The sequence below is a fragment of the Ictalurus furcatus genome, chromosome 2 (assembly GCF_023375685.1).
Source record: "Ictalurus furcatus strain D&B chromosome 2, Billie_1.0, whole genome shotgun sequence".
Classification (NCBI taxonomy): domain Eukaryota; kingdom Metazoa; phylum Chordata; class Actinopteri; order Siluriformes; family Ictaluridae; genus Ictalurus; species Ictalurus furcatus.
In genome coordinates, this window is record NC_071256.1 from 35,532,606 (window position 1) to 35,559,140 (window position 26,535).

General features: G+C 39.6%; 1 protein-coding gene across 1 annotated transcript; it reads left to right on the forward strand.

Annotated features, from left to right (window-relative positions):
• The first annotated feature begins 2,278 nt into the window (after nt 1–2,278).
• Nucleotides 2,279–22,974, forward strand: limd2 (LIM domain containing 2). The gene is made up of 4 exons (XM_053616951.1): nt 2,279–2,546; nt 18,764–18,808; nt 18,976–19,112; nt 19,238–22,974. The coding sequence occupies exons 1-4, from the start codon at nt 2,544–2,546 to the stop codon at nt 19,395–19,397; spliced, it is 345 nt and encodes a 114-aa protein (XP_053472926.1). The 5' UTR covers nt 2,279–2,543; the 3' UTR covers nt 19,398–22,974.
• The last annotated feature ends 3,561 nt before the right edge of the window (nt 22,975–26,535 follow it).

Here is a 26,535-nt window from a genome sequence, read left to right on the forward strand (position 1 = left end):
ATCATGGCATTATTGTAACACATAGCAGCAATAACTCACTTTTATGAATTCAGTGCATTTACAAGCGATTGCGGAATTGATCCAGACGTCTTGCACATAAAAAAGGAAATAGGCGCTATTACTTATTTCCACGCTGGAAAATAAGGTGGATATACATGCTGTGTCCCAATTCACCTACTTTCACAAAAAAGTACATACTTTTGAGTGTGTAGCAAAAGAGTATGTAAGTACTGGAACATACTGACACGTCGTGTAACAGAAGAGAACGTTGCTGGCTAGTTACGCACACTGTCACTTTAATGGTACTCTTTATACACAACGTCCAACCATTAATCTCACGTGACAATAAAAATCTTCTGTTAGTGATTAACATTTAAGTTCTTACACCTAAATAATGAAGACACATCACTGACGTTACACTTGTCGGCCATGCTTGCAGGTTGAATTCAGATAAGCAAACGGTCACGAAACTCCTCCTCGTGCAAGTAGTTGTGGGGCAATATTAGCTGAAAAGGCTGTTTCTCAATTCTAAGAACGCAAAGAACGAACATGTGTTTTCGTGAAGTTTTTGGTCTTGCCAGTTTACCTTAAAAGAAGGAAGAGAATTGAAATGTGCCGTGAGCTTCCTGTTGCGCAATGGACCGGTCCAGAATGTTTCCTGTAGTGGGACAGGGTCCTCAACTCTTCAGTGCTCCCCAACTAACATGTTTCAACTGGTTAATAGATTTACCCTTAACCGGCTGATTAACCAAAAGTTAACTAATCATGTTTTAATGTAGTAAGCTCACTGTTTGCAACTGCGACCTCACGTTAACTAAAAACTAAGCTAATGAGTTTACCGTTACCTCAGGATGGAAGCTTGCGTAGTTTAATTTAAATCCTTCTGAGGGATAAATGTTAGCACGTTCGCCTCACACCTCCAGGGTCGGGGGTTCGATTCCCACCGTGGCCCTGTGTGTGCGGAGTTTGCATGTTCTCCCCGTGCTGCGGGGGTTTCCTCCAGGTACTCCGGTTTCCTCCCCCAGTCCAAAGACATGCATGGTAGGCAGATTGGCATTTCCAAAAGTGTCCGTAGTGTATGAATGGGTGTGTGAGTGTGTATGTGATTGTGTGCCCTGCGATGGATTGGCACCCTGTCCAGGATGTACCCCGCCGTGTGCCCCATGCTCCCTGGGATAGGCTCCAGGTTTCCCTGTGACCCTGAGAAGGATAAGCGGTATAGAAGATGGATGGATGGATGAGGGATACATTTTTTTCATCAAGCTCAAATATACCTCAATCTAAACCATATATCAAAATCATTCTTTTAAGATGCATATTTTGATTGATTTAGATTAAAAAGATGTTAAAACTACAGTTATGGGTCAGGCTTCCGTCATCCGCTATTGTTTTGCCGCAGTGACTTCTGGGACTTCAAGCGGGTTAGTTGCGCTCAGGTCTGCAACCGATGTATCCTTGATGTCAAGAACACTAATCTTAACCCACTAGTCGTAGGGTTGGCGGTTCGATTCCCGGCCCACATGACTCCACATCCCGAAGTGTCCTTGGTCAAGACGTTGAACCCCAAGTTGCTCCCGATGGCAAGCTAGCGCCTTGCATAGCAGCTCTACTACCATTGGTGTGTGAGTGTGTGTGTGTGAATGGGTGAATGAGAACCAGTGTAAAGTGCTTTGTAGAACCGCTAAGGTTAATAAAGCGCTATATAAGTGCAGACCATTTACCAACACATCCGGGTAAATTCATGTGTACCCGGAACTTGCGTTCTTGAGCATTGGGATCGGAACTTCGGTGGTGGATGATGATGTAGGACGAGTTCATAAGGACGCAAGATCGCATAAGAACGTATATTTGAGAAACGGCCAAAGTGTCCACGGATCCACACTTCGAAAATAATCTACTGGAAACAGTAGATCATCCGGGTACCTTTGGGATACTCATTTCAATACACTACCATTTGGGACACACTAATTCTCATCTCGGATAATATTTAGGACGGATAGTAGGCGAATTGGGACGTAGCAACAGTCCTCAGTAACCTTGGCTAGCTAGCTAAACTGGAGCTCTGAATTAATTTACTTAATCAATAAACAAGCGAATAACAGCGTAAAGTTTTTTCAATTATGATGCATATTTTTTGTATAGTGTCTCATCATTTCATTTAAAAAATGGCGTTTTATACTGAAAAAAGAGCACTTCTGATAACATTTAACCTTCACACAAACACAAAGGGCGCCTTTTTTGAAAGTGGGCGTGGCGTATGGGCGGGGTTTAAACAACCCAACCAATGGCGTTGGACATCCTTCTGAATAATAAAGAACTGGAAGAAAGAAAAAAAAACATGCACGCTTGAAAAGCGCTCAGGAGGAGGAAGCAGTGGGGGGAAATCTAAGCACCTAAAAGAGGTTGAACATCATCGCTGCTTCAGTTTTAGCCCACATAACAACGGGGGGGGATTACGAAATCAGGTTTACCGACTACACCGTGAGCTCGTGTTGCATCTTTTTTTTGTTTTTTAATTGCAACACCGATAAAGATATACACAGATGGTGAGTGACTAACAGTCCGTTTCTCGTTTTGATTCAACGGCAGGCGGCGAATCGGTTGGTGCTGGAGGGGGGAAGGGCTGTGTCCCAAACGGCGGCTTCCTCCCTTCACGAGTGCACTCGGACAGAATGGTGTGCACGTGATACCTAGTGCACTCTGCTGCTGTGTAGTCGTGATTTGGACTTCAGCTTGTGTGTTTTTTCCTATTGTGATGAGGTGCTTGCTTGCTGTCTGCAGGCGTTTATGCTAACCACAGCTAGTTTGCTCAGTACAGCATTATTATTATTATTATTATTATTATTATTATTATTATTATTATTATTATATTTATGATGACGAAATGTATTAGCTCTGCGGTGCAATTTTAGACTCGGTTGTGCTTTAACAACCTTCACGTTTCCAAAGGTTTCATCTCAGTACTGTACTGTTATTGTTTACAAAAAACAAAAAGAAAAAAAAAAAACAAAACAAAAAGACCCTCCAAAACAGCCAATAATAATCAGTAAATTCGGTATCTTAGCAACACAAGAAAATGTAAACGTTACATCCGGTTTCAGCATCTCTATAAAAGTTCTATTTCGATGATCATATTATTTTAGCTTATTATTTTATTAGGCTACCCGAGTCATTTCTTTTTCATCTCGGTGTTTATAAATGATTTATTTTTGCAGTCAGTGCAAGAAAATCGATGGAAATTAATTATCCTTTTAATTTGAATTATGTATACGCATTTCCTGCTTCTTTAGATGTTTTAATGGCTTAAAATGGCTAATAATAATAATAATAATAATAATAATAATAATAATAATTAATTGGTCATGTGTAGGAATACTATGAGTAAAAAAGGACAAAACATTGTCACTGAAACAAACAAACAAAAATAAATAAATCTTTCAGTGTTTTTGTAAACAAAAGTGGTCAATATTCATATCATTATATATATGTGTGTGTGTATGTATGAAATATATATATATATATATATATATATATATATATATATATATATATATATATATATATGATATGAATGTGTGTGTAATGATAAATATATAAAATGTAAAAAATAATAATTTACAGTGCGAACAAAACTAATTCATTGGTTTATTTAAAAAAATATGTATAAAGTTAGTCAAAATATACGCTACACATGCTGCATTACTAATGATGAATAGTCTAGAGAGCAACAGAATTTAGCGTAGTGATTTATGTTCTGTAAGAAATTTGGAGGTGATTTACCTCATATTTTCCTTTAAAATATATATATATATATATATATATATATATATATATATATATATATATTTATATTTACAAGCCATAAATTGACTGTCCATAAGTATGGACACTATGCACAAAAGGGTTATGCAAAACTAATCTCCGGTTCCTTTGCAGTCTGTATGAATGAATTGCATTTTTGCTTTATTAAAAGCAAATGAGCAAAATAAATGCATACACACAATTTTTAAAAATTTTTTTTATTTTGGATGATGAACAATAGGACATTGAGCAATCATAACCATAAATAAACCATTAAAAAAATTTGTGATGCTACCATTACAAGAAAATAATTTGAATGTCACATGAGTAATAGTAGTGAAAATGGAGAGGGGGGAAAGTGTTACAAGAACGTTATCTGAAACTTTATCATCCCGTTTGTCTATCACGGCTCATTTGAGACGAATGTAAACTGCTATAAGAAAAATAAACATAGATTTTTATGTTTAAAGCAAAATCTAAACGGGTGTTTCAGGGATTTCTGTATCTCTCCCTTACTGTTATGGACACCAATATAATAGTGTGTATAGAAATGAAAAGATTAAAAACAATAGTTTTGGATCCTTTTCTTTTTTTTTCCTTCTTTTTTTGATAAAGGATTGTGAATATATATGTCTATTGCTTCTATATACAGTATATCTATGTAGCAAGTCTAATTCATTCAGCAAAGTTGCAGCAGGAATCGGAAAGAAATTCACTTCCTGTTGTCGGGTCGATTCAGAGTCTAAACGCTTTCTCGCTGCGTTCGAAACGAGCCATTGTCCTCCTGCTCTCGGAACGGTTCTTTTCGAGATAAACCCAGCAGGGTTCAATTAAAACGGACTAAACACTGCTTATGTGAACGCGTACTTAGTCATTGGGTTTTGGGTGACCAGAGATAAAATAAAAACACCTGCATATGGCGTGTATGTAAATCTAATCCCGTCCGAATAGGGCTGAAGAAACGTGTTTAGAGAGTCGTACCGTAGCAGAACAGTACAAGCCCCAAAGAAAAGTTTGGTGAATCGCAGAAGTTTCCTACATGTCCAGGACAGGCCGAGGGTTGTAAAAAGCGGACTCTCTTCTTGCTTTAATGAGAGAGAGAAACAGAAAGAGAGAGAAAACAGATCAGAGTGGAGTTTATTATGGCCTTCAGCCTGCATCAGTGGGATGCTTGAGACGGCGCTGAGGTCTTTGCAGTCAAGTCAATAAATCTTCTGCTCTTTGTTGGTTAAACCGATGGATGCTGTTCATCCGAGGGGCTTTATCTTTAAGGCTGCACGTCATGTCGATTTGACTGACTAGATGATTCGGAGCAGATTCCTTCAGCCTGCTGCCTGTGCAAATTAGGCCAACTGTCATGTTTGATTTCAACCTTGATGGGACTGTCTTATGTTCGATTTAACGTCCTGTCAAATCCGTCTGGAAGACGCTGCAAATAGGGAGGACGTTCGACTCCGTTTAGAGAGCTGTGTTTTGTTGGAAGTGGGAGGCTGATGACGATTTGGAGCATAAATGGCTGGAAAGTGAGGCTCCAGGAAGAGGATCCCTTTTTTCAAGATAAAAACCCGAGCAACTTGCATGCACAAAAGTGCTGTGTGTGTGTGTGTGTATATACGGTATAGTGTACAAGCTAATGATTTGGGTGAAAAATAAAATAATGCCGGTCATTTTTCTTAGCACGTACAGTATATTCTTCATATACTTTTGAATCCTTATGCTTAAAATACCGGATGGTTTTATTCTGAAACATTCAGCGTGTCTCTGATTTTCATACATCGGCACGTGTCCGGTGTGTATGCCCAGGTATCATGACTTGTATAATAGAACATCTCAATCTATAGCCTTCTCTCTTTCGGCTATTCTTGGAGCTCTACTAATGAAATTATGCCAGCTAGGACTCTGGGGCACCGGTGCAGTCTGATAACGGCATCACTCTTTCTATCTTTCTTTTTTTTCCTTCCCCTCTGCTGAAAATCCCCTTATATGGATGGAGAGTGAAAGATGACGCTCATGCTTCATACTTAAATAGAAAGTTGCACTGAATCACCAGGCTGAACCCTGTGGATTTGTTTATCTGGACTCGTCAGAAGGCTGTGATCTTCAGGGCACACGGAAGGGCGTGTTTACATTTTTAGCCTGCACATGTGAACCGTTTCTAAATTGTTGCTTTTTATGGCTTCTCATGACAGTGCAGCATGGAAATCGGACTAAAATCAAGGTTTTTTTTTTTTTTTTTTTTTTTTTTTTTTCCCGTTTAGGAGCTCGAGACGTGTTTGGTGTCTGAGGTTTGATCAAGTAATTATTGAAACGTTGGACGTTTATCTGTAATTAAACTATTCCTTGCGTTACGGGTTTCTTTGGTACCGTTTTTTTTTTTTTTCCCCCCCACGATTACTCCAATTTCCCAACGCGATTTTGGATTTGATTTCTGTGTCCGTTTAGTACTCGCTCATCCATTGTGTTAAAGTCCCCATGAAATCAAAATTGAAGTTTTGTGGCTTTTAGTACGAACATGTCCGCCTTAAGGTTATCTATACGCTAGTGTGCTCCAAAACAATTAGAAGATATATACTTTTCTATTTGTACAGTCTCTCTCTACCACCAATACAGATCGACGGTTTTGATGACATCATTCTGCGCTCAGATTTTCTGTCCGATCAAACGCTCTCTAGAATCTGAAGTGTCCCGCTCCGAACATTATAAACATCCATGGTACTAACTGTCAGGTACGGCTTAGCCCGGGCTCTGAGGTAAGCTAAACGCTATCGAGTATTTAAAAAAAGGGTGGAGGAGCCACTCAATATGTCCCGCCCTGACTTCCTGTTTCAGTGGAAATTACGTCAACACATCGGATAACACTGTGCGTTTTAATTCACTTCACGAGGACTTTAAATCCAAACGAATATCTGCACTTTTTTTTTTTTTTTTTCCAGCTAGCAAATTCAGAGAATTCATGCGCTACATTTTAAGCGCTAATCTCCTTCATACGCAAGCAATGAAACACTGGATATTGTGTGGCTATAGGAAAATCATCAGCAGGTTACCGCGTGTCATGAAACGTTTCATTCCTTCCGCATCAATTAGCCAAAGAGTACCACGGTTTTACATATTAAAGAACGACACGTCATACGTATTTTCAAATTCTAGTTCAGTTTAATGTTGTGAAACATCCACACTATTAGTTAGTTCCTGCTATCACTTAGCAGCCGCAGAAACAGTTGTTTTCTCACCAACCCCTCTCATTTTTTTCCTCTTTCTCACGCCGTCTTGAAGTTAAGCTTTACTCCAAAGCGCTGACTCTGACTTAAGTCTTATTACATAAATGTTACTTAAACCTAAAGGTCTCCTTACAGAAAGCTTTGCTGTATCAACACTTGTATGTTATTCTTCGTGGTTTATTTCTTTTTTTTTTGTATTTTTTTTTTTTTTTTTAAAAATCTGCCATGGACAATTCGTTGTGAATTAGTTGCTACAGAAATGGTAAAATATCAAAAGGCAGTCCCACCAGGATTTTGCGATTGTAGAAATTAGCGCAAAAATCAAGCAAACTCTGCAATATTCGGAGGAGATTGAGATTTTTCAAAATGGCCGCAGATTTGGGCCAAGACGTGTCGTGTGACGTCATTAACGACGCGCATCGAGCCAAATCCCTCTTCGATTCACGTGCGCCGAACGTGATTACAGCTAAAAGGTCTCGTTTACCAACAAACATCACTGCGAAAAAATATTTCGTGCGATTGCAATTTCGCAAGTACAAAAAACTCGTCGCAAATTTTGAAAAAAAAGGCATTTTTGGCCACAACGATCACAAAAAAAAAAAAAGTGAAATCTTGTACGGACTGAGAAGGAGCGCATTAATATAACTCCGTGATTTGCCTCGCGGACGGAACTACAGCCAAAGCTGCCGCTGTAGAAAATAATTAACCGACAATCATTGACCAATCAGAATCGAGAATGTAACGGCACTAAAGCTTGACGATTAGCCTGGATTTACTGATTTACTCGTTATCATTCTGATTTAAGACCATATGAATGGTTTTTTCTTATGGGGGCATAAGTTAACGTTTTGTTCATTTGCCTGAATTCCAAGCCCGTCATCTCATCCGGAAATATTAATAGTAACAATACAAGAGCTGAAAATATAAACCAGTTATCAAGAACAGTTATCCAACACTGCAATATTTACAAGGTTGTTGAGGTTGTTAAAATGAACTCCGTATATAAATAACGCACGGGCCGTTCGGTTGAAACTTATTGTACATGTTATGCTTTAAAACTTCGCCGGGCCCTGAGGCGTTCTCGCAGCCTTTCGTAATATAGATGGATGTGTTACGTTCCATAGAAAGGCTCCAGACCAGAAGAAACATGTTGCCTTGGGTTTGCGTGCATCGCACATAGTCTGATTGTGTAATCTTCTCTTCTTTTTTTATTTATTTAATTTATTTTTTTTGTGATAAGATCAGAAGCACGTATGTTGCTGCCAGCAGTGTTTCTGCGCACCGGCTGACTCGAGTTTCATCACTAGGTTTCAACACGTCCAAATTCCGGGGTTGGCTGTCCTTCGTTTTAGATCTGGGCTGTTTTTTTTCTTTTTTTTTTTCTCCTCTTTAGGCTTGCTCAGGAACACTTCAGCACTTGCTCAATCCATAGCTCTGACTTATACGTTGCTGACTTGAGTTCCAGGTGGTAAAATATAGCCTTCAGGCCATATAGACTACAGGCTGATAACACCTAACGGGCGTGGTAGGCGTGTAAAGTTATGCGCTGTTCAAATTCCCGTGGTTGCAACTGAACGCCGAGTCTGTAGCAAACTCTTCTGCATGTCTTAAGCTTTTGTACGTTTAGTCTAGCTTCACATCCGAGCACGGGTGTGTGGAAAGTGTGTTCGCCGTGTACGCTTTAAAACGAACTTCGTCGAACAGGAGGAGAATTGTTCAGGGAGAGTTGCGATACCGTGAAGCGTTATGTTTAAACATAGCTACCCATCAAATGAAAACTTTTAAAAATATATATATATATCAGTAAAGAGGTTTTTTTAAAATTTTTTTTTTACTTTCTTTCTCTGGTTGTTCGCAGACGAATGAAATCTGCGAAATATTGTCCGTACACAAGTTTTTGTTTTGTTGCCGTTTTCCCCTGCGGAGTTTATTGTATTTATTTTGTAGAAAATACTAGAGATAAGTCTTTCGCGGTGATGTTTTGTTGGTAAATGAGCCCTTTTTAGGTGTACTCGTGTTCGACGCACGTGAACCGAAGGGGGCTTTGGCTGAACGCGCGTCGTGATGACGTCACGTGACGCGTCTCGGCCCAAATCTGCGGAAAATTTTTCGGTAGTTTTTTTTTTTTTTTTTTAAATTCCATGCGCCTCCGAATATTGTGGCGTTCGCTTGATTTTGCTTTCATTTCTGTGATCGCAAAATCTCGAAATCCTGGAGGGACTGTCCACGCCTTGTGTTACCGAGTGTCGGTATAAGAGCCGACGCCTGCCTGAAACTCTGTATTACTATGGGATTTGATCTAAGACATATTTTCCAATTGAAGTCACTGATTATTTATGCCAGAAAATCTTGAGTTCTGTTCACTGACACTTTGCAAATCATGCGTATGAACCGAGAACAAACGTTTTCTTAAAACAGGTTGCCTTTACAGAGCTCCTGTTTCGCATAATTTGTCCCAAAAAAAAAATTCATTTTCTGGTATCTGGTATAAAGAATGATAGAATCTGAAATCCCTAGTGTAGGAGGTTGTTTTGACACAAGATGCAAATTTATTTTTATTTATTTATTTTTTTTTTAAACTGTTTTTGGCCCTCGCACAGATCTGTTTTCCAAGAATCCTTTGGGTTTTTTTTATTTTTTTTATTTTTTTATTTTATAAATAAAGCTACTTACACCCTGGTTCTGTGCCCTGCTTTTGCAGTGCTGGAAATGTTAACATCTCAAACAAGCGTTTAATTAGAAATTTTCCCGGAATGCCACGTGTGATTGAGAGCTTGAGAAGTCACTGGAACGGCATATTGCAGGTCAAACGTTTTTTTTTTCAGGTTTAATTTGGGGAGTCTCAGTATGCAAGTTGATCTTCGGGAACAGCATAGAAGGTGTGAAAGCGCGAGTCCTCAAAACATTTCACTTGTAGTTAAAGCCAAAAACGATGCAGGTCAGATTCATACAGACGTTCCCCAGGGCATGGAGGACAAAACGGACACTTCTACAGTCTCGTTCCTGCTCGTTCGCTTTTTGTTACAGGATACATAAGCAATAAACAATGACTGGGTGTGCCGTTCTAGGAAAAGAATAAACGACGTGGAGGTGTGACGTGGTCCGATACAAAGCGGAGTTACTGTTACCACCACAACGTTAATTATTTTTCCATAACAGCTTATATACTACAGCAGCGTGCTGGCGATGACGTATTTATTTATTAAATAATTTTTCCACGTCTCGTGTATGCAAGTATACAAGTCCTTGGGTATGTTGTTACTATAGAAACGATAATGGTTTTTAGAAGTAGTGCATTGAGATAAACCTGTGATTTGCCTTGGAAATCAGGGAAAACACGCAAGCCGTAGCTTAGTATCATTGCACACAGAGATGTATGCGCAAAATTTTGAACACGTGCGTCATTATGCAAATGTAGAGACGTGTTCTGCAAGAGTTGGGTCATTTTTAAAAATCGAATCAAGCCCCATTTGTCAAAAAACCTGGTATAATCGCATGATCCTAAGTTTAGTATGACTGCTTGACAAGATCGTTGTGTTGACACGAGGGCACGAAGAGCCACAAATTTGTCTACAGAGCTGTTGATCACCGGGAAATGAAAATGTTGTGGTTGGTCCAGATATCCAATTTCGGTCAGATTTAAAACCAAATTCAAATGTGGTTCGACTCGGTCTGATTTGATGTATTTTCTATGCCATTTAGTCTGCAGACGTTTGTTCCTGCTCAGCTCGTTCATGCCTGAGGCCCTGTTTACACTAGTGCCTTTTCGTTTTAAAACCGACTCTTTCGGAGACGTGGAAGACCCCGTTGTAGTTTGAAAACTCCGGACTCGCGTTTCAGCGTAAACGGACCAAAAAGAAGGCGTGGCTTCACCCACATTCGCCCCCTGATCGAGTCTTCTGGATCATCGCGTATCCTTCCCTGATTCGTCAGGCCTCTACCGTATGACCATTACGCTACCTTGATCGTATACACAACAACACGGAGACTGGGCCGCAAGCTTTGCTGGCTTTGTCGTCATTCTTAGCAGCCATCGTGCGGTTAAATTCTGTATAACACTGCAGCTGCGTACATGCTCAAGAGGCGAGCTACGATTAGAGCGATCGGCAACAATTCTCATTTCAAGCGGCGTACATGGAACGCCGGTTTGGACTAGCAACCAGCATCCTGTTTACATTTGTACGCGCATGCCCAGTGTGCACGAATGGTCATGTGACCTGCGTATACGGTCGTGTAGTGTGTACGGCGATCGTTTCTGAAACACAGCGGAAACGCCAGTGTGGACGAGGATCATTTACGCAGTAGCGTAAACGGGGGCTGAGAATTAGATTTGTGCTGGGCTCACGTCTGTACTGTCTTTTGGTGTGTTTGTGGCTTCGAAGGAACCCAAACTAAAGCTACATTCACACAAGCCTGATTTGTAATACAAATCAATCCAGCCAGTGTGGCGTTTGCATACGGGGTAGACTTGATATCGACTCGTTTGGCCAGTTGTCTTAAACTGGTTTCGGTCTGTATTGTTCATTTGTTTCACACCAGAATTTGAGCAAAACTGTGGCTCAGCAGCATTATTTTCAACGACTCGGGATCTTGATCGTTCCCCCTGACCCGTCAGAGCTTCAAGGCCTCGTATCAGACTTCTGAGGAAATTGTACTTGTGCAAAGTGTGGGAACTGGTCAATTTGCAAGTGTCAGCACTGAGAAACTTGCTGATGTTACTCGTCTGGTCCCTGCGTTCATTTCTCTCTTTTAAGTTCAGACTTACTTGGAGCAGCTTCACTACCCTAACCACCCCCTCCATGCTGGTTGATTAGATGACGCTCCATTTGGGAGAGGGGGCGACCCTATTGCTCCTGTTGCTCTCTCTGGGTCATCCCTTGACCTTTCTTCCATTATTCTGTCTCCCTGGCTTTATAGAGACCCTTTGGGGGGAACGGGGGGTTTGCAGATGATGATGGGGTTTGTGTGGCTAATGGATTAGGGGATCGTATCCCAGCCTTGAAAATCGATAGTGGGAGGAGATAAAGAGAGATGGTAAGGTGAGGAAACCATGCATGCAAATCTTTCAAATCCTGCAGGCTGCCATCCAAGTACTAACCAGCCCTGACCTTGCTTAGCTTCTAAGGTCAGATGAGATCGGGCGAGTGGTATTACGACACCTGGTATTCCTAGGCAGTCTGTGTTGTTGGAGACGCCCTGGGAGGACACCTTGAACTTGTGAACCTTTTAGTAAAGTTTGACGTCACATTTATAACTAGGCAAAAAGAACAACTAAACGGATCCCACGTGCACAGGCACATGAACAGCTCCAGACCACCTGCTTTCTCCCCCTTTCTTCCTCTCCTTCTTTTTCCGTCTAATCGAATTAGCAAGCACGGCACCTCGTACTGGCTCGGCCCTCCGCTCTCCAAGATGATGTCATCTCGCTGTGGTGGCTAGCCTGGGTTTTAAATGTCGCAGCTCCATCGCGCTGCCGGGAAAGTGAGCGAATATGAGCAGCGAGATGCCAAGTTTGGTGTTGCGCCTGATTAAATCCAAACAGTTCTTAAAATAGCAGGGCTTAAAACACAAAGCTAGCACATTGGTAATTCCACTGCATCGGTGCTTAAAGGGACAGTGTAGTGTATGAAGCTTGCTTCTGTAAGGTTTCTACTGGAGCTAATCTAGTTAACAAGCAGAGGAAGCGTAAAATAGCCTCCAGTGTAGCATCGTGAATTGCCCCAGTGTATTAACTAAATTTGCTGATGTTGTTTCTGTCTCTTGCCTATAAGAGCTACACTATTCCGCTTTATTCACTGTGATCTATTAACGTAGATGTTATGCACACACGTGAAGGGCGGTGAGATGTCCAAAACAAAGGTTTAATATTAAGTACTTCATAACAAATCCCCAGTTACTAAGCATATAACAACTAATTGTGTGAAATCAATGAATGAAGCGAGAATGAAGGCTGTACATGCCGTCTCCCTCAAAACTCGCCGGTGACTCATTACGTATTGAGCGCATTCATCAAAAGCAATTTTCACCCACAAGTGATTTCATCCATGAGCTAATTATTTAACCAGAACTGTAATGAATAAAGAATCATGACACCTAAAGAATCATCACGTCTAAAGAATGAATAATCTTAAAGAATCGTGACTCCTTAAAGAGTCCTGATGCCTCATGACTCCTAATGATTTGTGATGCCTAAAGAATCATTAATGCTAAAGGATTATTATGTTGGATTCGTTCGTTCTAACGAATCGTGATGCCTAAAGAATTTATTTGTAAAGAATTGTGATTCTTAAAGAATCTAGTTTTCTAAAGAATCATGGCTCCTAAAGAATCGTGACTCCTAAAGAATCTTAATGCTTAAGGAATTGTTCTGCCTAAAGAATCATGATTTCTAACAAATCGCAATCCCAAAAGAATCGTGACCCCTAAAGAATCGTGAGGCCTCAACGAACCAGGATTTCTGCACATAAAGTGCGTTTGCAGATCAAAATGGTTTTGGCTGATGGACTTCACATGGGATAAAGGGAACATTTGTGTATATTTATTTATTTATTTTTGGCCGAGCTGTTCCTTTAAAGACCGGTTGCAGCTCTTGCAGCTTGCCAAAGCCCTAACCAGGATGCCTTAGAACATTTCTGGTATTTTGACATATTCGTTGTGAAACGTAGTGATAGAGGAACTGCTAATCTGTTGCATCGATCTGCTGTGTGAGGTTTTAATGCACCAGTGATATATGCGTTAGACTTTCTGTCATGTGACTCCTCATTTTGGGGTCTCCAGGGATGACAGATGGGGCTCTGCTGTCATAAAGTGCACCGCAGGAAGAGTGATGCGTCATCATGACTTCCTGAAACGGCCTCCATGGTTGAGCAGTATCGTGTGTGTGTGTGTGTGTGTTTGTGTGTGTGTGTGTTTGGTCACATTATGTACAAATAAGGTAAAAATGGGACAGATGGCACCAGACAAAATAGAGCACTCCTCAAATGCTGAGTGTGGCCGAGTGTTCGTCTCCCTCATCTCTCTTCCTCATAATGTTGTCTCGTGTTTACCCAAATGCTTACTACCACTCCTTTTGTTGTTTTCAAAAGGTCTTGACATGGTAAAAATCTTCTGCCGAGTTCCCTGTCTCGTTTTATTGCAGTAAACTGATCCTATAAAATGGTTTGCACCATGCTTGGCATGAGATCTAAGAGCCTTTAAAACTTTCTTTTTTTTTTTTTCTTTCTTCTTTTTCTTTTTCGCTTTACGTCTCTGTGAACGGTTTATGAAGTAGGTACATAGATCTTCAGCGGATGGCCAGATGAGAGGACAATTCAAAAGGGAAAAGAAAAAGCACCGACTTGTGCATACTAAGGGATTGCAGGTGTAGTTGGTGGATGCCTTAAGGGTGATTTGGAAAGAACAATGGCATAAAGGAAAGAGGAAACGGTGTATTTAAATGAGGGTTTTGTTTTTTCATGTGATATGTAAGGAGTAAAACATAACAGGGTGTGCTGTTATAGGAAAATAATCAACATATGATCTGTGCATATTAATATGGCTGAAGGTCTGGTATTAAGCTATGGAAGCTCATTCCTTCCAGGTCATTTGTGGGAAAACTATTAAGTAGGAAATACATCACAACAGACTTTCTGATTATAGGAAAATTATTATTTTCTGCTTTATTTAGCGATTACTTTACTTGGCCACTACTTCATATAGTTATTACTTTACTTGGCCACTACATTACTTGGCCACTACATTACTTGGGTATTACTTTATGTAGCTACTACATTACTTAGCTATTACTTTATGTAGCTACTACATTACTTGGCTACTACATTACTTGGCTATTACTTTATGTAGTTACTACATTACTTGGCTACTACATTACTTAGCTATTACTTTATGTAGCTACTACATTACTTGACTACTACATTACTTGGCTATTACTTTATGTAGCTACTACATTACTTGGCTACTACATTACTTGATTTACTACATTATTAGGCTACTACTTTATTTAACTATTACTTTACTTGTATTACTTTACAAGTAAACGTACTACTTTATATAGTTACTACTCGATTATATAGTTACTATTAGTTACTTGGCTATTACTTTACTTATCTACTACTTTGTTACTACTTTATTTGACTGCCACTTTATTTAGCTACTACCGTGCTTAGCTACTACATTACTTGGCCACTGCATTACTTGGCCACTACATTACTTGGCTATTACTTTATGTAGCTACTACATTACTTGACTACTACATTACTTGACTACTACATTACTTGGCTATTACTTTATGTAGCTACTACATTACTTGGCTATTACTTTATGTAGTTACTACATTACTTGACTACTACATTACTTGGCTATTACTTTATGTAGCTACTACATTACTTGGCTATTACTTTATGTAGTTACTACCTTACTTGGCTACTACATTACTTGATTTACTACATTATTAGGCTACTACTTTATTTAGCTATTACTTTACTTGTATTACTTTACAAGTAAACGTACTACTTTATATAGTTGCTACTCGATTATATAGTTACTATTAGTTACTTGGCTATTACTTTACTTATCTACTACTTTGTTACTACTTTATTTGACTGCCACTTTATTTAGCTACTACATTACTTGGCTATTACTCTTCCTGGCTACTACTATACTCGATTACTTGAAAATAAAAATAACAAGTACTTTACTACACTTAAGTTGATTATTTTCCAATAACAGCATGTCCCAGAGTGTTTTATTCCTCTTATACCACAGCAAGTAGTTACATTTAATGTCGAACATTTGTGAGAGAAGTTGCTTCCTGTTATCACTTGCCTCTGCCTCTTCTCTCTCTCTCTCTCTTTAGAAGCTAATAAGACAAAAGCCTCAGCTTGTGTTACTGAGAAACTGGAAAGCACAAACTCCTCTGTCCTGAAGACTTTTAACATGGTGGAAAACGTAGTTACGGATTTACCTCTGACTGTTACAAAGTGCTGACACTGGAGATTCCTTCCATAAATGTTAAATATAAGAGAACCGAAAACGTCGCCATATCAACAGCAGCACAATTTTTGCTATAGAAACATTTTAGAAGAAGCTCATTATTTATTAACCTGTGGTTTATAACCCGCACTATTGCAAAGCTTCGGTTATTGCAAATGACTCAGCCTCTTCTGACCAGTCGCAACCAAGTTGTGGTTTATTGAGTTCTTAAATCAGTTTCATTGAGTACCTTTTGGGGAAGAGACCCCATGTGAACAGCAGCGTCTCACTGACAGGAAGGCGCAGGAAGTGGGTTGAAGTACGTCAAGCTGTGGTGCGCACGCACACATCCAGCAGTTGTATGTAGAGATCGATATTGGGTGTGTTGGAGTCACAGTGTGAGAAACGAATGCATGCAACACTTGCATGAGATGACTGAGTGCTGTGGAGTAAGTAGCTCAGTCGTTTCCCTTCAAAACAAGGAAGTGGTTCGTCTGTGAAAGTGGGTGGCGGTTTACAAAGTGACTGACAGTCAGTGCAATAATGACAGATATGAAAATATGACTGAGGCAGTGCGTTCTTTTAGAATTTGTTTTATGTAGTTGTTCGGCTTTCCTCAAGTGACAATATTTGATCAATTATACCATCATACAGTCTGGAACATGTCAATAGGTTTTTAGTTACAAGTTAATCAAGTGACTACTTTACCCATCTTCTACTTTACCCTAGCTGCTACTTTACTTACCTTCTACTTTACTTTACCACTTTATTTAGTTACTACTTTACTTGGCTTTTACTTTACTTAGCTACTACTTTACTTAGCTGCTACTTTACCTAGTTACTACTTTATTTAGTTACTACTTTACTTGGTTACTACTTTACTTTGTTACTAATTTACTTGGCTATTATTTAGCTACTACTTTGTTACTACTTTACTTGGCTACTGCTTTACTTTGCTACTATTTTATTTAGCTACTACTTTACTTTGTTACAACTTTACTCGGTTAGTAATTTACTTGGCTATTACTGTGCTTAACAACTAATTGGCTACTACTTTATTTGGCTATTATTTTACTCCGTTACTACTTAGTTACTAACTTTCTTGGCTATTGCTTTACTTATCTACAACTTTGTTACTACTTTACTTGGCTACTATTTTACTTAGTTACTACTTTATGTAGCTACTACTTGGCTGTTACTTTACTTAGTTGCTTGGCTACTACTTTATTTTGTTACTACTTTACTTGGCTTTTACTTTACTTTGTTACTACTTTACCTAGTTACTACTTTACCTAGTTACTACTTTACGAGGCTATCACTTTACTTTGTTACTACTTTACCCTAGCTGTTACTTTACTTACCTTCTACTTTACTTTACCACTTTATTTATTTACTATTTTTACTTGGCTGTTACTTTACTTTGTTACTACTTTACCTAGTTACTACTTTATGAGGCTGTTACTTTACTTTGTTACTACTTTATTTAGCTACTACTTTACTTTGTTAGAACTTGGTTACTAATTTTCTTGGATATTACTTAGAAACTACTTGGCTATTACTTTACTTAGTTACTACTTGGTTACTACTTTTCTTGGCTATTACTTAGCTACTACTTTTACTACTTTACTTGGCTACTACTTTACTTTGTTATTTAGCTTCTTACTACTTTACTTTAACTGCTTCATTTCAACTTGGTGCGTGGCAAGTGCTTGTGATTTTGGGCCATACTAACTTTAAGAGAGAAAAAAGAGATTGTTTATAGCTGCTATAATATAAGTGAGAAACAGAAACGAACTTGATCGCACCACACGGTTATTGATTATTTTTCTATAACAGCACTGTTCCTTGTTGTACAGTATGCCCACACACTGCCTGCTGTTCTGCACTGAGGAAATAATCCTAGATGGGTGTGTGTGTGTGTGTGTGTGTGTGTGTGTGTGTGTGTGTGTGTGTGTGTGTGTGTTTGGGGTGGGGGGGGGGGTGTTCTGGTAAATTGATATCTTGTAATTGTGTGAATAGTTTTTTTTTCCGTGAGGACTGTATGCTGTATTACTTCCAGTGTAAACGGATCTCTGTGCTTAGGAAAATGAGGCCTGGGTGTGGTGGAGTGCTTTTGCTGTCGGTTTGCGGGTTGTGTTAGCATTTTTGTACCACTAAAACACCCTGTCATGTAACACTCTGTGTCCTGGAGTACCACTGCCCTGCACATGTTGCTCTGCAAACACCAGACTTCACTAAAACATGAGCGAGTGTGTGTGAGGGGTTATAATGTGTTCTAATGCAGCTGTGCGTTTTCTCATTCGGCAGACTCGGGTTAACATTAGAGCTGTCAGAACTAACTTCACTTTTTAATACTAGTCTGTCTGTCTGTCTCTCTGTCTGTCTGTCTGTTTGTCTCTCTCTCTGTCTCTGTGTGTGTGGAGAGGAAAACACACCTCTACATCAAGATGGAGGCACATGGCGGTAGAAAGACAATACAATAGAAAGCATTCGCTGTCTTTACGTAATTACTATACTGTGTGTGTGTGTGTGTGTGTGTGTGTGTGTGTACACTGTAAAATGATGCTCGTACATCGATGGAGAAGAGCAGAAGAATGAATGTAAAATATGAGCAGGTCTGTGTGCGCACATCTCAGTGTGCAATATGGCCCCAGAGTGAGAAGACTGTGATGATGGGATGGCATTGTTTTGGATTTTGTTGCCAGGCGCAACCAGATAATTGACATCTTGCATTAATTCTTCATTTTTTTGTTTTTTTTGTTTTTTGTTTCCAGGACAACCTAAGCCCCTCTGAAGAGAAGCCTGTCCAGCGCTCCAAGGTGTGTGTGTGTGTGTGTGTTTCTCCTTCTTCTTACCACCATATTTGTGCTGTATCTCCTGTTCTTATCTGCCCATCTGTATCTACTTCACTTCTGTTTGTCACATTATCTTTCTTCTGCAGATTCTTGCTATAGTGTGTGTGTGTGTGTGTGTGTGTGTGTTTCAGTCTTTGAGCTTTAAGCCTCAGAGAGAGACCTGCGCGTCCTGCGAGAAGACCGTGTATCCGATGGAGAGACTGGTGGCCAACAACCTGATCTTCCATGCGACATGCTTCTGCTGCAAGCACTGCAACACCAAGCTCAGGTCAGATGTTGATTAAATTTCAAATGCAATATTGCGTGTGTGTGTGCATGCGCTCTAACCTCTCTCTCTCTCTCTCTCTCTCTCTCTCTCTCTCTCTCTCTCTCTCTGTATGTGTGTTTGTGCAGTCTGGGCACGTATGCGGCGCTGCAAGGCGAGTTTTACTGCAAGCCGCACTTCCAGCAGCTGTTCAAGAGCAAAGGGAACTACGACGAGGGCTTTGGACGCAAGCAGCACAAAGAGCTCTGGGCCTCCAAAGACGCTGAGAGCATCACCAAATCACCGTGATGACCTCTCCATCTTCTTACTGATCTCCAGCGCTTTCTCACCCCTCACCGACTGAATCTTGATTCTCTGTCTAAAGTCTGCCTGCCCTGCCCCACACGCACACACACACACACACATCAATTCACTCTCTCACATGCATGAACCACAAACACAATGGGGCAGGCATCTCACAGCTCTCGAGCATTTTTTTTTAAAACTTCTGCCCTTTAGCTTTTAGTAAATGATTTTTAAAAACTTTTATTTTATTTTATTTTTTTGCCTGTGTGATTTCCTCCACAGTAATTAACTCGCTGATTGTGACCAAAACCCTTACCCTTTTTGTTTATTTTTATTTTTATCTTGTATCATTTTATCATTCTTTTGTCAGGTACACATGCTGGCACATTGAAAGGTCCTTTACCTGAACCACTTACACGAGTACAAAGTTTCAGGATGTACACTCAGGTAGCGATTCTGGAGTGTGTGATCCATTCCTTCTGTCTTTGACGAGCATTCCGTCAATTTAGGTTTGTTTTTTTGTTTTTTTTTTTTCCTAGGAGGGAGTTAGGCGTCCACTTTGCCTTTTAAAATTTTTTGTTTTATTTATATCCGCAGGGTATTATATCTGTGAAAGTACAGGGTATATGGTACTGTATGCATCTCTGCTGAACAAAGCTCACAACGTTCACACACTCCTTTTCTTTGTCATATACGCACACATCCAATAGAGAGAAACTAGATTTACTCTTACAGAAAAGTACAAAAATCTAATGTGTAAATCTAATTTCATACAACAGAAGTCTTAAAGGGTGCTTTCACACCTCTTAGTCCGTTTTATGAAGTCTGAAACCGAGGGAAATTCGTACTTTTGGTTCGTTTTCTGTTTGATTTGGTTTGGTGCATGAAAAAGCTTTGAGTAGGGCTCAAACCCGAAATCGTAAAACTCCTCCATGTTGTTCTGTACGTTGAATAGATAGCACCGAGCAAGTGCTCAATACATGATCAGATGATTTGTATATAAATAACTATTTTATCCAACGTTTATTTTCTTTCTTTGTCAGCCAGTCGAAATCTTCAGAACAGAACCGAACCGAAACGAACGGAGCGCTGGGATTTGACTCACTTTGTGTCTCGTGGCTCAGTTTAGCAGCTCGCATCACATAGGGGGAAAAAAACCAACTCGACCCATGACACACGACACGTTTGATTCACTGGGTCGAGTCGAGTCGCTTTCTCTCTGCAACCGAACCTTGCTTAGACACTCTCGGACCTGAGCGTGATGACTGTGTTTTCACCTGAGAGGAAAACACACCAGGGTTCCCTCCGAACGGACGAAACTAAAGCAGACGTGAAAGTACTTTAGAGACCTCTCTGTGGTTCAGCTCATTCACTATACCACTTGATTAATTCCTGTTCAGACATCATTTTGAACTCAGTTTCACTTGCACAGTCAAGTTTCCTTACCTTATGACTGAATTCCCAAAACATAAGAAAAAAAAAAACTGCTATTGGGCCTGTAATGTTTTTACTGCTTTTAGAGTTTCTGGTTTTAAATTCTCCTGTGTTTTTACTTAATAGGCATCTGACCATCCAGCATCTGTAAGTTTCTACACAGTCACTGAATGGTACATGAATTTACTTCATTGCACAGTGAATGTACTGTAGTTTGCTGAAGTGGAACCAAAGCCACTGAGCAGCAAGGCTTGTGTTAGCCGCAATGAATGTTGCAGCGCGTCGCACCATTACCTTCCCCCTCCTGCGCCACTTCCTGTCTTCATATTGTTCTGTCTGCTTCCTGTGAGCTGCTTTGTGGCTCTTTGACAGGATTCACTCGGGTCTTCTCTAGCACTAGCTAGCGACTGCTCACCGTTGCTCAGGAATGTGCACGGGTCAACAATCGGACTGTTTCGTCCATCGTCCTCATCTCCTTACTGTAACAATGGCCACGTCGGCTCAGCCTTCCTTGGTGTGCTCAGGAGGCTGTGTCTTATGACCTTTTGTGTATATAACCTCGAAAAAGTCCTGTAATGTTGTTTAGTCCGTTAAAACACCACCTTGTTTCACGAATGTGGCTGAAAGGCTGAAATGGAGAGGCTTATTTTTCTGAGGCTCAAATTATTTCCATTGTTTGTGTTTCCGGATTAAATTCACTGTCTGCAGTCCTGTAACTGGTGAACACCTCCAATATACAAGTCTAACATTTAACCTTGCTGTGTAAGTTGAAGTCTCCCAGCCTTTTGCAACACAATACAATCAACATCTCCCACTATTATCTCGAGTTCAGGGTCTTGGCATTTGGAGGGAATTACTATCTTGTTTTCAGGGCCTTGGTGTATGGAGAGTTTGCAGTATCTCCCAGTACTATCTCGTGTTCAGGTCCTTGACGTTTAGAGGCAATTTGCAACATCTCCCAGTACTATCTTCTGTTCAGGGTCTTGGCATGTAGAGGGAATTTGCAATATCTCCCAGTACTATCTCACGTTTACAGCCCTGGTGTTTAAAGGGAATTTACTACTTCTCCCAATACAGGGCCCGGGCATAATAGTAGCAATGACGGAAAGCCCCATCTGGTGGTGGGAGAGGATATGGCAAGTCAGCTTTAAGAACGCGTGAGTAGCTTTTCTGTTTGTTTCTATCTGTATGTTTTCTCTGATCATCAGCTTTGATGTTTTGTATTCAATGCAGTCATTAGATCGCTCGATTTTTAACTGTTTTTCTTGGAAAGTACTTACAAAGCCATTGAGAGTTTGAGCAAATGCCTCTTACCAGTGGAATTCCACAGAAACCCCTTTCTTGTCGCACATGTTTTAAGATTACTGTGAAACTGAAGGCGCTGTGAGTTTTAAAATGTATCAAAAACTCTTGCCGTGAGGCAAAACAATATTTTCTTAAGTGTTAAAATAAGAATAAAAGAATAAAAAAAAACCTGTATCCATTTCAAATCTTTACCCAAAGCTTCCTCCTTCGAGTGTTCAGATTTCTATCTGCGTTTTTGACCCTGATGTTTATTTCATAAGTAGAGTTCATATTTTCACAGGGCTAAAAGGTACAAAACCACACAATATCAAAGTATCTGTTTACCTCTTTCTATTTTCAGTGACTATGGGAAATGGGGAGAAAGGGTACAAAATGTTGTCTTTTGCCTGATCGTAGTTGTGTCTGTGGATGTTTCTTTAGATGTATGCCTTATTTAAAGTAATACTAAAAGCATTTTAGCATGTGCTGTGTGAGTGGAGACGTGTGTGAATACAAAACTGAGTATTCGGAGTCTTAACTTCAGATCGGTGGAATGAAAATGGTGGCCTTAAAATGGCAGGAAGTTAAGTTGTTTTGTTGTTGTTGTTTGTTTTTTTTTTATTATTATTTTTCCCCCCCTTTGCATCTTTATTATTCCCAAAGTGTCTGTTCAGGTCTTGATTCCTTTTCTTCACCTGCTTAATAGCGCACACCTGAACTCTTGAAGCATTTTAAAATGGCATTATAAACTGTGAGGTCTTATTTTTTAGCCTTCTTCATCATGCTGTACTCCCTTTCTTTCTCTTTTTTTTATTTCTCATTTTTGTACATGCTTTTGAAGAAAATAAAAACATGCTGGTGTTGATAAGGTTTGTGTGTGCTTTATTATTATTATTATTATTATTATTATTATTATTATTATTATTATTATTATTAAGGGCCAAGCCCCAAAGACCCCTACTGTTTTCGTTAGTTTTCCTATTCTTCCGCTCTTGAGTCTATGGCAGCCCATAGAACTGCTTGCAGGAAAGTTATGAAATTTGGGCACACAGACCGAGGACACACATACAGTTAATTTGGAATCTCTAACTCAATCCCTCTAGTACCACCAACTGTCAACATTTGCACTCATTTTTATGTTAATAACTTTTTTTTAACCATGAGTCCTAGATGTGAAATTCCTTTTCCTCTGATTCCTTGGCTCAAGATGATTCGATTGCACCCTGTGATGTCATTTTTCTGTCATGAAAAGTTTCCCACCATTTTGAATTTTCTGAAAAACCTACTTTTTCGAATTCATCCTAGGCCGTTTGTCCAATCTGCATGAAAATTGGCTGGCATAATCTAGAGGCACTCTCGACAAAGAGTTATTCACATAATTTTGATAAACCATACCATTTTCGAATGCCACTTCGATGAATTCGACGAAGAACATGCCAAAATGGACGTAAGGGTATATCTCCACAACGCTTTAGTGTATTCATACCAAACCTATTATTACTCATAGGCATCGTGATTCGAGGGTGCTGAGTTTCATAACAGTGCCACCTAGTGGTCATGAGATATGAAAAAAAACAATTTTGCTTATAATTTCTGTACAGTGTCATAAAATCATCCAATTGGTCTCATTAGGGCCTGTGGGGCATACAGAGTCCAATGATCTGTAAACTTCCTATGCCTGCCATTTTGTGTGTCAACCATTTTGAATTTAGTCATAAAATGCTGTATTTTACGAACGACCTGGCGTATTATGAAATTCGGTGTGGCTTTTGTATCATGCTCTAAAGGGACTCAAAAAGTTGCGGGACAGCACCACCTTCTGGTCAACAATGATAATTCTATTAATAAAAATGCTAATAGCTATTGACTCCTTTTGCCTACTGTCATGAGCCTCGTCTTGATAGATTCCGTGGTTCATGGCGAGAACAATGATACCAATTATGTCACGTTTGAGCAAACTTCCTGTCTGCCGTTTTTAAATGTTTTGAAAACATACTTTTTCAAACTCCTCCTATATCGTTTGTCCGATTTGCATGAGAATTGGCCTGCGTTATCTAGAGGCACTCATGACAGGAAGTACACAGAATTTTGATAAACCATACCGTTTTTGAATGGTGCTTCAACAAATTCGACCAAATATGTGCAAAATTTAACTTGAGGCCGTATCTCCGCAACACTTTGAGGGATTATGACAAAACTTGTATGGTATTTGTCATCAGCATTAGGCCTTGAGGTTACCTGTGGCATTTTGGCACACTGCCCCCTACTGGTCAGGAGACACAAAAACGTATTTTTTGGCTTCTAATACTTGAACGCTTTCCTGCATGATAAGCATCATGCCTAGATGCTACCTGAGCAGTTTCAGAACAGTGCCACATGCTGGACAAAAACTCTAAGAAGTAGCTATTTTTAAAATAAATAGCTTTTTATTATGATTGAAAGTTGACTTGGCGCACGGTGGCTTAGTGGTTAGCACGTTCGCCTCACACCTCCGGGGTTCGATTCCCGCCGGGGCCATGTGTGTGCGGAGTTTGCATGTTCTCCCCGTGCTGCGGGGGTTTCCTCCCCCAGTCCAAAGACATGCATGGTAGGCTGATTGGCGTGTCTAAAGTGTCTGTAGTGTATGAATGGGTGTGTGAGTGTGTATGTGATTGTGCCCTGCGATGGACTGGCATCCTGTCCAGGGTGTACCCCGCCTTGTGCCCGATGCTCCCTGGGATTGGCTCTAGGTTCCCCATGACCCTGAAGAAGGAGTAAACGGTAGAAGATGGATGAAAGTTGACTTTTTCTGACTTCTCATACACTATTCATTATACACTACACACTATTCGTCGGACTCTAACCAAAAACGTCACAGAACTTCTTTTGTTGCTGATGGTGCCGATAATTGGCTTGACCCTGGTATTGCTGCTTGCAGCTATATTTATTATTATTATTATTGATCAGAAGTATTTGAGACACCTATGAATTTCATATCATGTGGTATTTCACATACCTGTACCCCTTGGGTTATTTGTCTGAGAGTTAATTTGTTTATCAAAAATTATTGAAAAGTAATCAGGGTGGAGTTCAATCCAAACAGAGCTGAGCAGTTAAAGGTTATTATTGTCATTATTGTTGTTTGCCGTTGTTGTCAATTTTTAGCAATTGTTTTAGGTCCAAAACATTTGCAAAGTCAGTGTTAGAGTTGCTTTTTGTGTTAAGGAAAGGAGAGGAAGAATGGCAGAAGGAAGGTAGAAGAGTTAACCATGTATTTGTAATATTGTAATACGCACAGCTTGGTGCACTATTTATGTTAGTCCACTGAGTGGCGCCATTTCCTAAAAATATATATTTATAAAACTCTTTGACTACTGTCCTCCAATGGGAAAATGAGCTCTTTCTTCTTGTGGTGAACACTAAGAGCTGAATTGGCCCCATTTTTGGTAAGTTGTTTAAAATTGATTACATTAAATCAAACACTTAATTAAGTGTTTCTTAATTGGATCCCTGCCTGTGATCGTATCTTAATTTTTAAAGTTTATGAATATATTAAACTACCTGGTATGCTGCCTATGTCGGCCCTAATGGTTAAAGCTGCTGTAAGCAATGTCAGCAGTTCTTGTGCCACAAATTCTCCTCAAAGCACATGGTGTAACAGTAAGAGAAGACTGACGGCCGCTGTTATGGTTGCATATCTTATTCCAGATTAATAAACGTAATAAGTGCACTTACACTTATTGAATTTGTAAAATGATTGTGACTCTTCTGCCGCAATGACTTTTGTAAACTACCAAGCAAACAACTCTAACAGCTCTACATAGAACTGATGTCCGAATGTTATTTTGATATTCTTTGTACACTTTTCTGGTCACAAGCTTCTGCATTAAGAAAGATATTTTGCAATGCCAATCAAATTACCTTTTTTTTGTGACACAAGGCAGTAACAGAATCTAGCAAATGCTGGAATTCAGAAATTGCTGTATACATGCTAGTTTCTTAATCAGAGTATCGCCTTAATCGGGTTCATATCCGATTATTGTTGTCCATGTAAACGTACTGAATGACAGACATAGAGCTATTTCAGATTGAGTGAGTCCCTGATCAAAGTTAAAAAAAAAAAAAAAAATGTTCATCCATGATGTTGCGGGATTGCGCTAAGCTTTTGCTGCCTCCAGAACAATAAAATCAATGACCAAATGTTATGTCGAGTACACAGAAAATAAATTAAGTTGTGATCACGAGAAATCGACTTTTGTTACATCCGTGACAACTAAAAAAAAAAAAACAACTATTTTTATTAAGTTGAGATGACGAGAGAACATCTTTTGTTATGTCGAGATCACCAGAAAATGAAGTTGTGTTCACGAGGAAACAAGAAAAGAAAGAAAAATAATAATCATACATGGCATCTTGGGGCTCCATTAACAGAATAACGCAGGGG